Raw genomic sequence first — 13,461 nt, 5'->3', positions numbered from 1 at the left:
GCCCCGGGGTCTACGCAAATATGTGTTTCCCCCAGTGAGCCTTCTCGCACAGCTCCTGTGCAAAGTCAGGGAGGATGAGGAGCAGGTCTTGTTAGTAGCTCCGTATTGGCCCACTCTCACTGAGAGGACCCCCGATCATGTTCGGTCAGGTCTGTGCTCTCCTTCCTGCAAGAGGGCTTGGAGCGAAGGCTGTCTCCCTCCACCCTCAAGGTGTATGTTGCCGCTATTGCCGCACATCACGATGCAGTTGAAGGTAAGTCGTTGGGGAAGCACGACCTGATCGTCAGGTTCCTGAGGGGGGTGAGGAGACTAAATCCGCCTCGCCGTTCCTCTATACCCTCTTGGGATCTCTCCTGGTTCTTACATCTTTCCGGGGTCATCCCTTCGAGCCTTTGCAATCAGTGGAGTTAAAAGTACTGTCCCTTAAGACCGTCCTCCTGGTTGCATTGGCCTCGGTAAAGAGGGTAGGGGACCTGCACGCATTTTCAGTCAACGAATCATGCCTGGAATTCGGGCCCTGTGACTCTCATGTCATCCTGAGACCCCGACTTGGATATGTGCCCAAGGTTCCTACCACTCCCTTCAGAGATCAGGTAGTGAACCTGCAAGTGCTGCCTTCAAATGAGGCAGACCCAGCCCTGGCTTTGCTCTGTCCCGTCCGCACTCTGTGCCTGTACGTGGATAGAACGCAAAGCTTTAGGACCTCAGATCAGCTCTTTGTCTGTTACGGAGGCCAGCAGAAGGGAAAGGCTGTCTCCAAGCAGAGGATGGCTCACTGGATAGTGGATGCCATCGCCTTGGCTTATAAGTCCCAAGGCGTGCCTTGCTCGCTCAGGTTGAGAGCCCACTCCACTAAGGAAGTGGCCTCTTCCTGGGCGCTGGCGCACGGCGCCTCGCTGACAGATATCTGTAGAGCTGCGGGCTGGGCGACACCCAACACATTCACTAGATTCTATAGCCTTCGTGTGGAACCAGTATCTTCCCGTGTACTCATTTCCAGCAGCCGGTAGACGCAAAGAGCCCGTTCTAGTGTCGGCTTGCAATGCCACTCCCGCCCCCTGGGCTGGATATGTGCATCCATTACTCCAGTGGAGTTCCCCGCTTGGTGAATCCTGTCGAGTTCCTCCGCCTCCCCTTGCGGCTCGAACATTGCGGAGTGTCTGATGCCAGGCCAAACGTCCGTCACCAACGTTGATGTTTGGCTGGGTGCCATATGTCGTGATCCCTCCACGTGAGTGGTCCCATATGTGTATTATCCATGGTTAACTCCCCACGGTGAGCCCATGTCTTTCCCTTAGCGGAGCCAGCTCTGCTGTCACCTGTCAGATGAGTCTCCCCCTATCTCTAGGCTGGAGCCATCCCAGGGACTCCATATGCGTACTGCCCACGGCCAGTCCATATGTGTATCTCCACGTAAATTCCTCCCCTGCAGGGTAAGTTGTGGCCTCCGCAGCGTCCCCTATGGGTTTGCTTCCTCAGTGTTGTCTAAGTCTTACTGTAGTGGGTCTTGCGGAACAGCAGTAGACTCTCTCAGTGTAAGCTTGCTCCCTTCTCCGCCCCACTGATGTGCCGGGTGGCTAGAGCTTGCGCTGGGCGCTGGAAGGGGTCTGTAACTGATGTGCCGGGTGGCTAGAGCTTGCGCTTGGCGCTGGAAGGGGTCTGTAACTGTGGCGTTTTATTTGGGATCCCAATTCATCGGTCACTACTGACGTACGTCGAACGTGACCCACTGAAAGGGAATGTCTCGGTTACGTATGTAACCCTCGTTCCCTGAAGGAGGGAACGGAGACGTATGTCCCATCGCCACAGTTCCTGTGCCCTCGCTGTCTCCTCAGCGAAAAACAGAGTGCGATGGCATCTGCTTCCCTATTTATACCACCTGACGGGGACGGTGCGCACTATGCAAATATCGCACGCCAATTCCATTGGCTTGTTGTAAGTTTACTCGAAGCAGATAGGACTCTCTAGCGATATCCCAATTCGCCAGCCACTATTGACGTATGTCACCATTCCCTCTTTCAGGGAACGAGGGTTATATACGTAACCGAGACGTTTTCTCCCGTCTTATATTCAACTCTCTCTTTTTTCTAATGTAGGTTAAGATACTGTGATCTGACAGATGAAGGTTGTTCTGCTCTGACTTCAGCTCTGAAATCAAACCCGTCACACCTGAGAGATCTGGACCTGAGCCGGAATGAACTAGGCGACTCTGGAGTGAAAAACCTCAGTGATCTACTGATGAACCCACAATTCAAGCTGGAGAATCTAGAGTTAGTATCATTATACTGTATTTACCGTTTAGTTTATTTTAAGACAACGGGGCACAAGTTACATCATTTGTAGCACTGCATCTCCATCTGAAGAAAGATTCAGAAATGGTATCAGTTAATGGGTTTGTATGTGTCATGAATGGCTGGTTGTAATGAAGCTCATGACGATGGAGAATACAATAACACTGTCTTTAATCACAAATCTAACATGTAAGAGAGATAAAACACAACCACTTCAACATAAACGACAGAACAATGAACAGACAGAACTAAGAGTTTAAATTTTTAGTTTAACCAAGGCTCCGGGACGTTTGAGGAGTCGCCTCTTAATTGCGTCATACCTGCGTTAACCCTTGGTTTCCGGTTTTATTTTGTAGAAACCAAGGAAACACAAAAGACGCTTTAATATATTACAAGTTTTAATAGACAAGGGAAAACTGTTTTGATATACTGATAGACAGAAAACTAATTGTTGTTATATAGCTCAACACCTTCTTGATTTTTTGTGAGTACCATGCTTTATCATGCCTCAGAGAAAAACACTATTTTGTCAAATAGCTAACATAGCATAATCAGATGCAGCTTAATTTTTAATAACAGTAATACAGAATTTTCTCCATCATACAATACGTTTTAAACTGTGTCATAATAAAAGTTTTGCTGCTCGTGAGGCATGTTGCGCAATCGCTCCAGCGTCTTCGTTCAGCTCCCACAACACTCGGTCCTGCTCTGCTTCATACTACAGTAACGTTAAGAATCACATCCATGAACATGATTTCTTCCCGAGTCCTATCCCGATTCTTTTGCACCGTCCGTTGAGATGGAGACCACATGTCCCAAGATTCCACTCTCGAACTTGGCATCATCAAGCTATGCCTTTGTTTTGAATAGGCTTCTAGCGACCTCTAGCAGACAAAATTATTACATACTGCACCTTTAATTTTTTGGTTCTATATTAATCTACAATGATAAATTCAGTTATTTTTAGGAGTGAGGATGGATCCACACTTGGATTGTAACTAGTATCCTCAAATGCTCCTGTCTTAATTTGTTCGTTTATATAATTAATTTCCATGTTTTTACAGGTTTATTAGTGACTGTATGACATTCATTCATGATTAATTTAACTCAAACATGAACTGAACATGGATTTGAGTCATTTTCTCTTTCTGTCTTCAGTCTGTGTAGATGCAGTATTACAGAGAAACAGTGTGTCATCCTGACTTCAGCTCTGAAATCAAACCCGTCACACCTGAGAGAGCTGGACCTGAGCAGGAATGAACTAGGAGACTCTGGAGTGAAAAACCTCAGTGATCTACTGATGAACCCACAATTCAAGCTGGAGAAAGTAGAGTTAGTATCATTATACTGTACAGCAGTTACAGTGTGATTGAAGTTTATTTATTTTAAGACAGCAGAGCTTATGTTTCATTCTTTATAGCAGTGCACTTTCTGGATTTTCTTATTGGTCACATTTTTTGGTGAATCTAGTTAAATAGATATACAGAAATCTGTCTTTTTGACAGAGAATAAATAGTTAAAATGAAAGAGAAGAAACAGTACCTTCAACACACAGAACTAGTGTAACTGGGTTTCAAAACAGACTATTGGAAACTAAATGCTGCTGAAGCTCTTCAATAAGATGATCATCGTAGATGTGAACTATTGTTATTTCTCTGTCTTCAGTCTGAGTGGATCCAGTATTACAGAGAAACAGTGTGTCATCCTGACTTCAGCTCTGAAATCAAACCCTTCACACCTGAGAGAGCTGGACCTGTGGGGGATTAAACTAGGAGACTCTGGAGTGAAAAACCTCAGTGATCTACTGATGAACCCACAATTTAAGCTGGAGAAACTGGAGTTAGTATCATTATACTGTACAGCAGTTACAGTGTGATTGAAGTTTATTTATTTTAAGACAGCAGAGCTTATGTTTCATTCTTTATAGCAGTGCACTTTCTGGATTTTCTTGTTGGTCACATTTTTTGGTAAATCTAGTTAAATAGATATGCAGAAATCTGCCTTTTCAACAGAGAATAAAGAATAGAGACATCAAATAAATGGTTAAAATGAAAGAGAAGAAACAGTATCTTCAGCACACAGAACGTCTCGGTTACGTATGTAACCCTCGTTCCCTGAAGGAGGGAACGGAGACGTACGTCAGTAGTGACTGACGAATTGGGATATCGCTAGAGAGCCCTATCTGCTTCGAGTAAACGTACAACAAGCCGATATTTGCATAATGCGCACCGCCCCCGCAAGGTGGTATAAATAGGGGAGCAGATGCCATCGCACTCTGTTTTTCGCTGAGGAGACAACTGGTGTCCACACTACAGCGAGGGCACAGGAACTGTGGCGACGGGACGTACATCTCCGTTCCCTCCTTCAGGGAGCGAGGGTTACATACGTAACCGAGACGTTCCCTTTCAGTCGGTCACGTTCGACGTATGTCAGTAGTGACCGATGAATTTTTGATCCCAAATAAAACACCACAGTTACAGACCCCTTCCAGCGCCCAGTGCAAGCTCTAGCCACCCGGCGCACCAGTGGGGTGGAGAAGGGGGCGAGCTAACGCCGAGAGAGCCTACTGCTGTTCCGCAAGACCCACTACAGTAAGACTTAGACAACACTGGGAAAGCGAAATCGTAGGGGACGCTGCGGAGGCCACAACTTACCCTGCAGGGGAGGAATTTACGTGGAGAATACACATATGGATTGGCCGTGGGCAGTACGCATATGGAGTCCCTGGGATGGCTCCAGCCTAAGCATAGGGGGAGACTCATCTGACAGGTGACAGCAGAGCTGGCTCTGTTAAGGGAAAGACACAGGCTCACTGTGGGGAGTTGACCATGGACAATACACGTATGGGACCACTCACGTGGAGGGGTCGCGACATATGGCACCCAGCCAAACATCAACGTCGGTGACGGACGTTTGGCCTGGCATCAGACACTCCGCAATGTCCGAGCTGCAAGGGGAGGCGGAGGAACTCGACAGGGTTCGCCAAGCGGGGAACTCGACTGGAGTAAGGGATGCACGTATCCGGCCCAGGGGGCGGGAGTGGCATTGCAAGCCGACACTAGAACGGGCTCTTCGCGTCTACCGGCTGCTGTCGCCCAGCCCGCAGCTCTACAGATATCTGTTAGCGAGGCGCCATGCGCCAGCGCCCAGGAAGAGGCCACTCCTCTGGTGGAGTGGGCTCTCAACCCGAGCAGGCAAGGCACGCCTTGGGACTTATAAGCCAAGGCGCTGGCGTCCACTATCCAGTGGGCCATCCTCTGCTTGGAGACAGCCTTTCCCTTCTGCTGGCCTCCGTAACAGACAAAGAGCTGATCTGAGGTCCTGAAACTTCACATTCTGTCCACGTACAGGCGCAGAGCGCGGACGGGACAGAGCAAAGCTAGGGCTGGGTCTGCCTCCTCCGAAGGCAGCGCTTGCAGGTTCACTACCTGATCTCTGAAGGGACTGGTAGGAACCTTGGGCACATATCCAGGCCGGGGTCTCAGGATAATGTGAGAGTCACCGGGCCCAAATTCCAGGCACGATTCGTCAACCGAAAATGCGTGCAGGTCCCCTACCCTCTTGAGCGAGGCCAATGCAACCAGGAGGACGGTCTTAAGGGACAGTACTTGTAACTCGACTGATTGCAAAGGCTCGAAGGGATGACCCCGGAGAGATATAAGTACCAGGGTAAGATCCCAAGAGGGTACAGAGGGAGGGCGAGGCGGATTTAGTCTCCTCACCCCCCTCAGGAACCTGACGATCAGATCGTGCTTCCCCAAAGACTTACCATCGACTGTGTCGTGATGTGCGGCAATAGCGGCAACATACACCTTGAGGGTGGAGGGAGACAGCCATTGCTCCAAGCCCTCTTGCAGGAAGGAGAGCACAGATCTGATCGAACATGATCAGGGGTCCTCTCGGTGAGAGGAACGCCATTCGACGAACAGGTTCCACTTCAACGCATAGAGGTTCCTAGTTGAAGGAGCTCTAGCGGAAGTGATAGTGTCTACAACCGCTTGCGGGAGATCACTTAGAACCTCTGCGTCCCGTCCAGGGACCACACATGGAGTTTCCACAGGTCGGGACATGGGTGCCAGAGGGTGCCCCGTCTCTGAGTCAGAAGGTCCTTCCTCAAAGGAATGGGCCAGGGAGGTGTTGCCACGAGGAGCGTCAGATCCGAAAACCAGGTCAGAGTGGGCCAATATGGAGCCACTAGCAAGACCTGCTCCTCGTCCTCCCTGACTTTGCACAGGAGCTGTGCGAGAAGGCTCACTGGGGGAAACGCATACTTGCGTAGGCCCCGGGGCCAGCTGTGTGCCAGAGCATCTGTGCCGAGTGTGCCGCCGGTCAGGGCATAAAACAACTGGCAGTAGGTAGTCTCCGGGGAGGCAAACAAATCTACCTGTGCCTCGCTGAAGCGCTGCCAAATCAGCTGGACCACCTGGGGATGGAGTCTCCATTCGCCCAGAAGCGAAAGCTGCCGTGAGAGCTTGTCGGCTGCACGGTTGAGCACACCTGGGACATGAATGGCATGAAGCGACCTCAGATGCTTCTGACTCCATAGCAAGAGATGGCGGGCGAGTTGTGTCATGCGGCGGGAGCGTAGCGTAGTGCCATTACTTTCGTCAGTGGCGGCACGCAGCTCCCCAAGCAGCTGTTGGTCAAGGCCACCCTGGGACATATCCATGGGCACTTTTGCCTGATATACCTGCAAAGGGGCCATGGCATGCAGAGCGGAGGCGGCCTGTCCACAGGCTCTGTAAGCTTTCTCCGTCAAACCTGAGGAGAATTTACAGGCCCGGGATGGGAGACGCGGTTTACCACGCCAGCCGGCGGTCGTTGGACACAGCTGCATCGCAACGGACCACTCGACTAGGGGGATCTCAGCGTACCCCTTGGCCTCTCCGCCATCCAAAGTGGTGAAGGCAGAGGAGGGACCAGCCCTGCACGAACGCTATAGGGCGCTCGCCAGGACTTGGTCACCTCGTTATGCACTTCCGGGAAGAATGGCACTGGGGCGAGACGCTGAGGACCAGCGCGGGCCGCCCCGAGATACCAATGATCTAGCCGAGATGGTTCGGGACGCGGTGCAGGATTCCACATGAGCCCGACCTTCTCGGCCTTGTGCAACGCTACCGTCCCGGAGGGAGGCAACGCAGCCGAGTCTTCATCTCCCGAGGACTCCTGCTCACCTTCCGATGCCGCGATTGACATCTGATCATCCGCAGGCGCGCCGAAGGACACGGCTGGCCGCTCCATAGAGGGACCAGGACAATCCATCGGCAGCACAACAGGCTGCAGTGTTGCAGAGGGGGCAGGGGGCAGGGGGCCGCGGAGCTCGGCGGGGAAGCCCTGACCGTAATCCTCAAATCGCCCTGCCTACACACCGATGCACTGTCACCCCGGCCGAAGCCAGATAAAACGGCGGAATGGGGCATAGGGGAGGGGACCCCCGCTCCTTGAGAACCAAGGAACGAGAGTCTCGATCTCAACACTGAGATAGTCATGTTCCCACATTAAGAACATGAACTATCCACAAAAGCTGCTTCAGCATGCTGAACGCCCAGACATGTGATGCAGCGATTGTGACCGTCAGCGTGGACCAGGGAACGACTGCATCCAGTAACGCACAGACCAAATGACATCTTGAAAAAGATGCAGGGTTCGTCTGTGAAGCTCTTTTAAAAGATAAATCAGCTCTGATCTTGTGCCGAAGCACACAGGGATCAGTCGCAATGTGATCGGGTACACCACTCCCCGATCACAAAGCAGGGAACCGGCCCAAATCGCAACCGTCAGAGACAGGTGAGTGTTTGAAAATGTGCTGTAAAAACAGCAGTTGAGAGCACACAGCTCAGGCTCCTCTGCAGCTCGCGACCTCGCTGTAAAGTGCCATAACACCAACACAAGACCACTGAAAACTCTTCAGGCTTTGTTGAGTTAGTCAATAGCTGAGTTAACCAAGGAAGGAACACCACAGTTGGCTCCGAAGCAAAAGACAGAGTGCGATGGCATCTGCTCCTCTATTTATACCACCTGGCGGGGGCGGTGTGCATTATGCAAATATTGCACGCCAATTCCATTGGCTTGTTGTAAGTTTACTCGAAGCAGATAGGGCTCTCTAGCGATATCCCAATTCGTCGGTAACTACTGACGTACGTCGAACATGACCGACTGAAAGGGAACTAGTGTAACTGGGTTTCAAAACAGACTATTGGAAACTAAATGCTGCTGAAGCTCTTCAATAAGATGATCATCATAGATGTGAACTATTGTTATTTCTCTGTCTTCAGTCTGTTTAGATGCAGTATTACTGAGAAACAGTGTGTCATCATGACTTCAGCTGTAAGATCAAACCCGTCACACCTGAGAGAGCTGGACCTCAGTGTGAATAAACTAGGAAATACAGGAGTGAAGCACTTATGTGACATACTGAAGGATTCACACTGTAAACTGGAGAGATTGGGGTCAGTAACATTCTTCACATACAAGAATCAAAATTCCTAAAACACTTTATACTCAGTTTTTATACTTTATACTCACTTTATACTTTATACTTGAAGTCTGGACTTTAATTGGGCCATTCCCAAAATTTAATTTTCTAATTTTTTTTTAGAATATTTTCAGATTGCTTGTTGTGAATCATTCAGATCAAAGACTTTCACAGCTCTACAGTTTTAGATAATTGAAATCTTGAAAGTGATGTTGATGTCTAACATATTAAAAGTTCTCTGTGTCTTTGTTTGCCTCCATTTTCAGTTGTCAGTTTTTGCAACTAGCTTTCAATACATTTGTACAAAGAACAAAATAAAATTCTCTCTGAGGATTTCTATTGTTCAGGTTTAACTGATTAATCAGCTGAATGTTTTCATTCCTGTTCTAGACTCTCTAACTGCAGTTTAACAGAAGAAGGTTATAAAGTTCTGGCTTCAGCTCTGAGATCAAACCCTTCACACCTGATAGAGCTGGATCTCACAGGAAATGATCCTGGACAATCAGGAGTGAAGCAGCTCAGTGATTTACTACAGGATCCAAACTGTCAAATGAAGACACTGAGGTGAGATGAGGATGGAAATAATTACCAAAATTAGTTATATGCAGGCTAAATATTCATAACAAATATATTATTTTAGTTATACAATAAGCTGGACAGTTTGTTGCATCAAAATGATCAAGATCAGATCAGATGCTGCGTGTTCTGACATGATGATGATAACCGTCAACACAGTTTAGTTGTGGTACAAGCTACAGGTCAAATAGACATTATGGGTCAGTATATGTGCTATTCTGGAGTATGGTATACCTTGACAATTAACATGCACAATTTTGTTTTTGTGCACAGTTCTCAGTAAAAATTCTAGATAATCTTTGAGTCAAATTGTTTTCTGAACACAATTGTTTTCCATCAAGTCCAGATTCACTGTATCTCTACAGCAGGTCTGTGAGTCTCCAGATGTTCACAAACATGCAGTTTCACAAGCCAGTTTTCTCTGCTGATGTTTCTCACTCCTCCTGCTTAAAAGCCAGAAAGATCTTGAGGCCTTAATTTCACACTCTGTATTCATACTGAAAATCATGATCTAGTGAGCTTTTGCCCTTCTGCTCTGGGACATTTCTGTTCTTACGAATTTGCTTTAGGACTGAGTGTCGCTCTAGTTTCTTTTAAATAACTCTATTGGACTTTGTTTTCAAGTATATATATATTTATTTGTGTATTTAAATGTTCAAAGAAAAGTGTTACAACTAAATAACTAACCAGAGCTTGTCTTCAGAACAATAATTAACTTTATCTTATCAATTATGTTTGTAATGCAACAGACATTTAGTTGAGAACTGAATTAACTCTTCTGCAGGTTTTTGAGTGCTGCTGCAGATGAAGCCTGTCAGTATGTGAAGAGAGTTGTGGGTAAAAACCTGTTACTCCTGACAGAGCTGAATCTGAGTGAACATGAACTAGGAGACACACGAGTGAATCAAATCACTGCTCTACTGCAGGATAAACACTGTCGACTCAACACACTGATGTGAGTATTGTTCATTTATTTAAAATATTACAGTACTTTTAATTGTAATGTTACTGAAGCTGATAATGTTTCCTCACATATTTCATTGAGCAGTTTTTTTTCTCAGCCTCAACAGTGTAAAGTAATACAATTAAACAGAAAAATTAAAAACATGCAATTTAAATGTGACATCAAGCTTTAAATATTTAATTAATAGTTTAATTATTTGTGTTACTGTAGAGGGAGAACAATGGTTTTCTTCCAGAGCTTAGAAAACTCTTCAAATAAGTGAGATTGAAAAAACAGCTCCTCTATAAACACAGAGATGTCTTTCACAGGTTAATTCTGTGTAAATTAAATATAAGTGTGTATATATTGTGTTAGAATCTAATAATTCAACTTAATAATACAATTCAAGAAGATCTGTTCATGTTGAGCGATCTAGCACAGAAAAGCTGGTACCAGGGTATCAAATGGAAGACTCAGACACAGAGAGAGCAGTTCAACCAAGATACAAAGTTTATTCGGCCAGAGGGTCAATATATATTTGAAAATATAGGAAGTGAAAATGACAACTCAGCATAAATACAATAAGTAGGGATTGTACACTACTCTAAGAAAAGCAACATGTTCTCTAAGCATGACGCAATGCCTAGACAGAGATACAGAGACAGAGAAAAACAGGCACAGGATGTTCTTAGAATCTCACATATTGATTGCTCTTTTTAAACACGACTGCTGAATGTGATCATGTTTACTGATTGCTGGTGTGTAACAAAGTTTGTGACATCAGAACTGTTCATAACTGCTTTCAGTTTGCATTTCACAAAATGTAAAATGTCTAATTTTGGTGCAGCATAAACTGTAACTTTTGAACAAGTGCATTTTAAAAATCTGTGATCAGTATCTGCCTGTAATAAGATCCACCGAAGGCAAGTTGACTGAACACAAGTGCAGCTTTATTCTAGTGATGTTACTCCTGATACCGAGGCTTCGAAGCTTGTGTCGAGAACATCAGGTTCTTCCCACCGGAGCTCCGTATCGAGGCTTGTATTGTTTTAGTGAAATGACGTCACCGGTAAACTTTGAAGCCTTGTTTGAGTGAAGTGCTTCAAGAAGGGGTTTTGTTACCAAACATCCAGTTTGTCTAGGGGTATAGGAGGAATAAAAATTATTGTTAATAAAATAAAAATAAAATGAAAATGACTGATGGTCACTTAAATCCCCTGATCCAGAAAAGCCACAAAACACCAAATTAAGCAAAAATAACTATTTAATAACAATTCAAAACTAGCCTCAACAAAAAGAAAGAAAGAAAAAGGAAGCAAATCTTCAGGAGAGGGCCAGGTCAACACAACAAACAAAAACTTTCTAACTGACAAGGGTAGCATTAACTAACCTATACAAAAGAAAACAAACAACAAAAGTCTTACCTTGCTCCCTGTCTAACATAAACATGAGCAAAATTCAAGTTTAAAGGAAATGTCACCCTCTCCCTACAGCTTCCGAATTGAAAACAAAATATTTACACAAATTAAGAGTGAAAACAAAATATTGATAACATAAGATCAACCAAAAAAAAACAGCGTTCACACGCTCTCTCATAGCAAGTGGTTACGCAACTCATCCAAAAGAGCAGAGCAAGAATGCATTTAGTTCTATACCTGAACTCACACAAGAGAAAAAAATACACTACAATTCTAGATCAGGGAAAAGAAGCACGTTCCGTCAGGACTCCAGCATTGTTTCTCCACTCTGTTATAGCGTTTGGAATCTGATGAGCATCAGGTGGAACTCAATTAGCAATCTGCAAAGGAGACAGACAGGAGAGAGAGGGAGAGAGAGAGAGAAGAGCACGCACACAACACATGCGGTGCATTCCAAACGGGATATATCACCCTCCAAAGGGCACTTCGGAGTGAAAATAATCATGGCCGCCATATAGAAGAGTCGTTCCAAACTGAAGTGCTCAAAACTGGCCACTTCAAAGGGCCCTTTGGAATGAAGGATTTCGAAGGGTACAACTGATGGACACCTCGGGCCCCCATGATCCTTTGCACAGGGAAGTTCTTTGACGTCACAGAATGGGTACAGGAGGTTAGGAGTTAGATTCTACCTATAAATGTATGTATAGTATTTTTCTATACTACTGAAATATTTATACGAGTTAGATTTGGTACATTATTATGGTCAAAATGACATTGTACTTCAACAAAAATACTTTACAGCTCCTTTTATCAGTCCATTCAAATGTTTCAAATACATATACAATATGGTGCGATAAACCAAAAATAAATAAACTAACGTTAAACAAAGGGCGCAGCTTGCACAATCTTCTCTTCCTTGATTGTCTCGTTAAGATGACGCAGAAGTGCGTTCCAAAAAAAGAGTTTTTTTTTACCCCTATATCCTTCATCCCTTCGAAGCTCTCACTCCGGAGGGTAAACCCTTTGAAAGGGATTAGGGCATAGGGATGAGCCCTTCCGAATGGAACGCAGGGATGACATGCTCAACAAATATAAAAACTCTCCCCATAATCAAACATATTACAAATACGTCCACTGGACGTAACAGGTTCACTTTTGGCAGAATGTGTTTTTTTCCCCTCTCGTGTTACACAAGCACTTCCACTTCTCTCTGTCCAGTCCACCGGTTTAAAGAACTTTGTTTTTTCTCGTATATTCAACAAAAGCATTGCCCAGTTACAAAATTATGAAACATGAAACAGCACTGAACATAAATACTTCACAGAACTAATTATTTATTTATTTATTTGTGTATGTTAATGTATCATGAACCATGTAACACACATTTTGGCGCTGTCACACTCCTGACAAGTTTTTTCCTGCACCATATTTCCATTGATCAGCATGTGTCTCTGTGTGCATTAGAAGCCTCGAGAAATTAACCACTTTTCAACACATCTGTCTGAAAAGCTTCAAAGCTTCATGAAGCTTCATCTCACTACCACTACTTTATTCAAATAAACATAAACAAAATTAAAATAACAAAGAAAGACTTGACTAAGGAACATGAACATAAACCTCACCAACAACATTTACAGGGAACAAATCCAGACAAAAGACAATGATAACAGGAGGGCTATATTTACACATAGACACTAATGAACAAACAAGAAACACCTGAACACAATGAACCAATGAAAATGTGACACATGAAACAAG

General features: G+C 45.4%; 1 protein-coding gene across 1 annotated transcript in view; it reads left to right on the top strand.

The window, feature by feature from the left end:
• The window catches only part of LOC127522225 (uncharacterized), an 884,749-nt gene that overhangs the window by 861,406 nt on the left and 9,882 nt on the right, over positions 1–13,461 (top strand). The window contains exons 97-101 of the mRNA XM_051911962.1: positions 3,450–3,623; positions 3,957–4,130; positions 8,567–8,740; positions 9,157–9,330; positions 10,127–10,297. Of these exons, the coding sequence (XP_051767922.1) occupies positions 3,450–3,623; positions 3,957–4,130; positions 8,567–8,740; positions 9,157–9,330; positions 10,127–10,297 (867 nt within the window). The remainder of the gene's footprint in view (positions 1–3,449; positions 3,624–3,956; positions 4,131–8,566; positions 8,741–9,156; positions 9,331–10,126; positions 10,298–13,461) is intronic.

Source organism: Ctenopharyngodon idella, chromosome 2, assembly GCF_019924925.1.
Source record: "Ctenopharyngodon idella isolate HZGC_01 chromosome 2, HZGC01, whole genome shotgun sequence".
Lineage (NCBI taxonomy): Eukaryota > Metazoa > Chordata > Actinopteri > Cypriniformes > Xenocyprididae > Ctenopharyngodon > Ctenopharyngodon idella.
The sequence above is the reverse complement of the archived record's forward strand: the minus strand, read 5'-3'. Positions and strand labels throughout refer to the sequence as shown.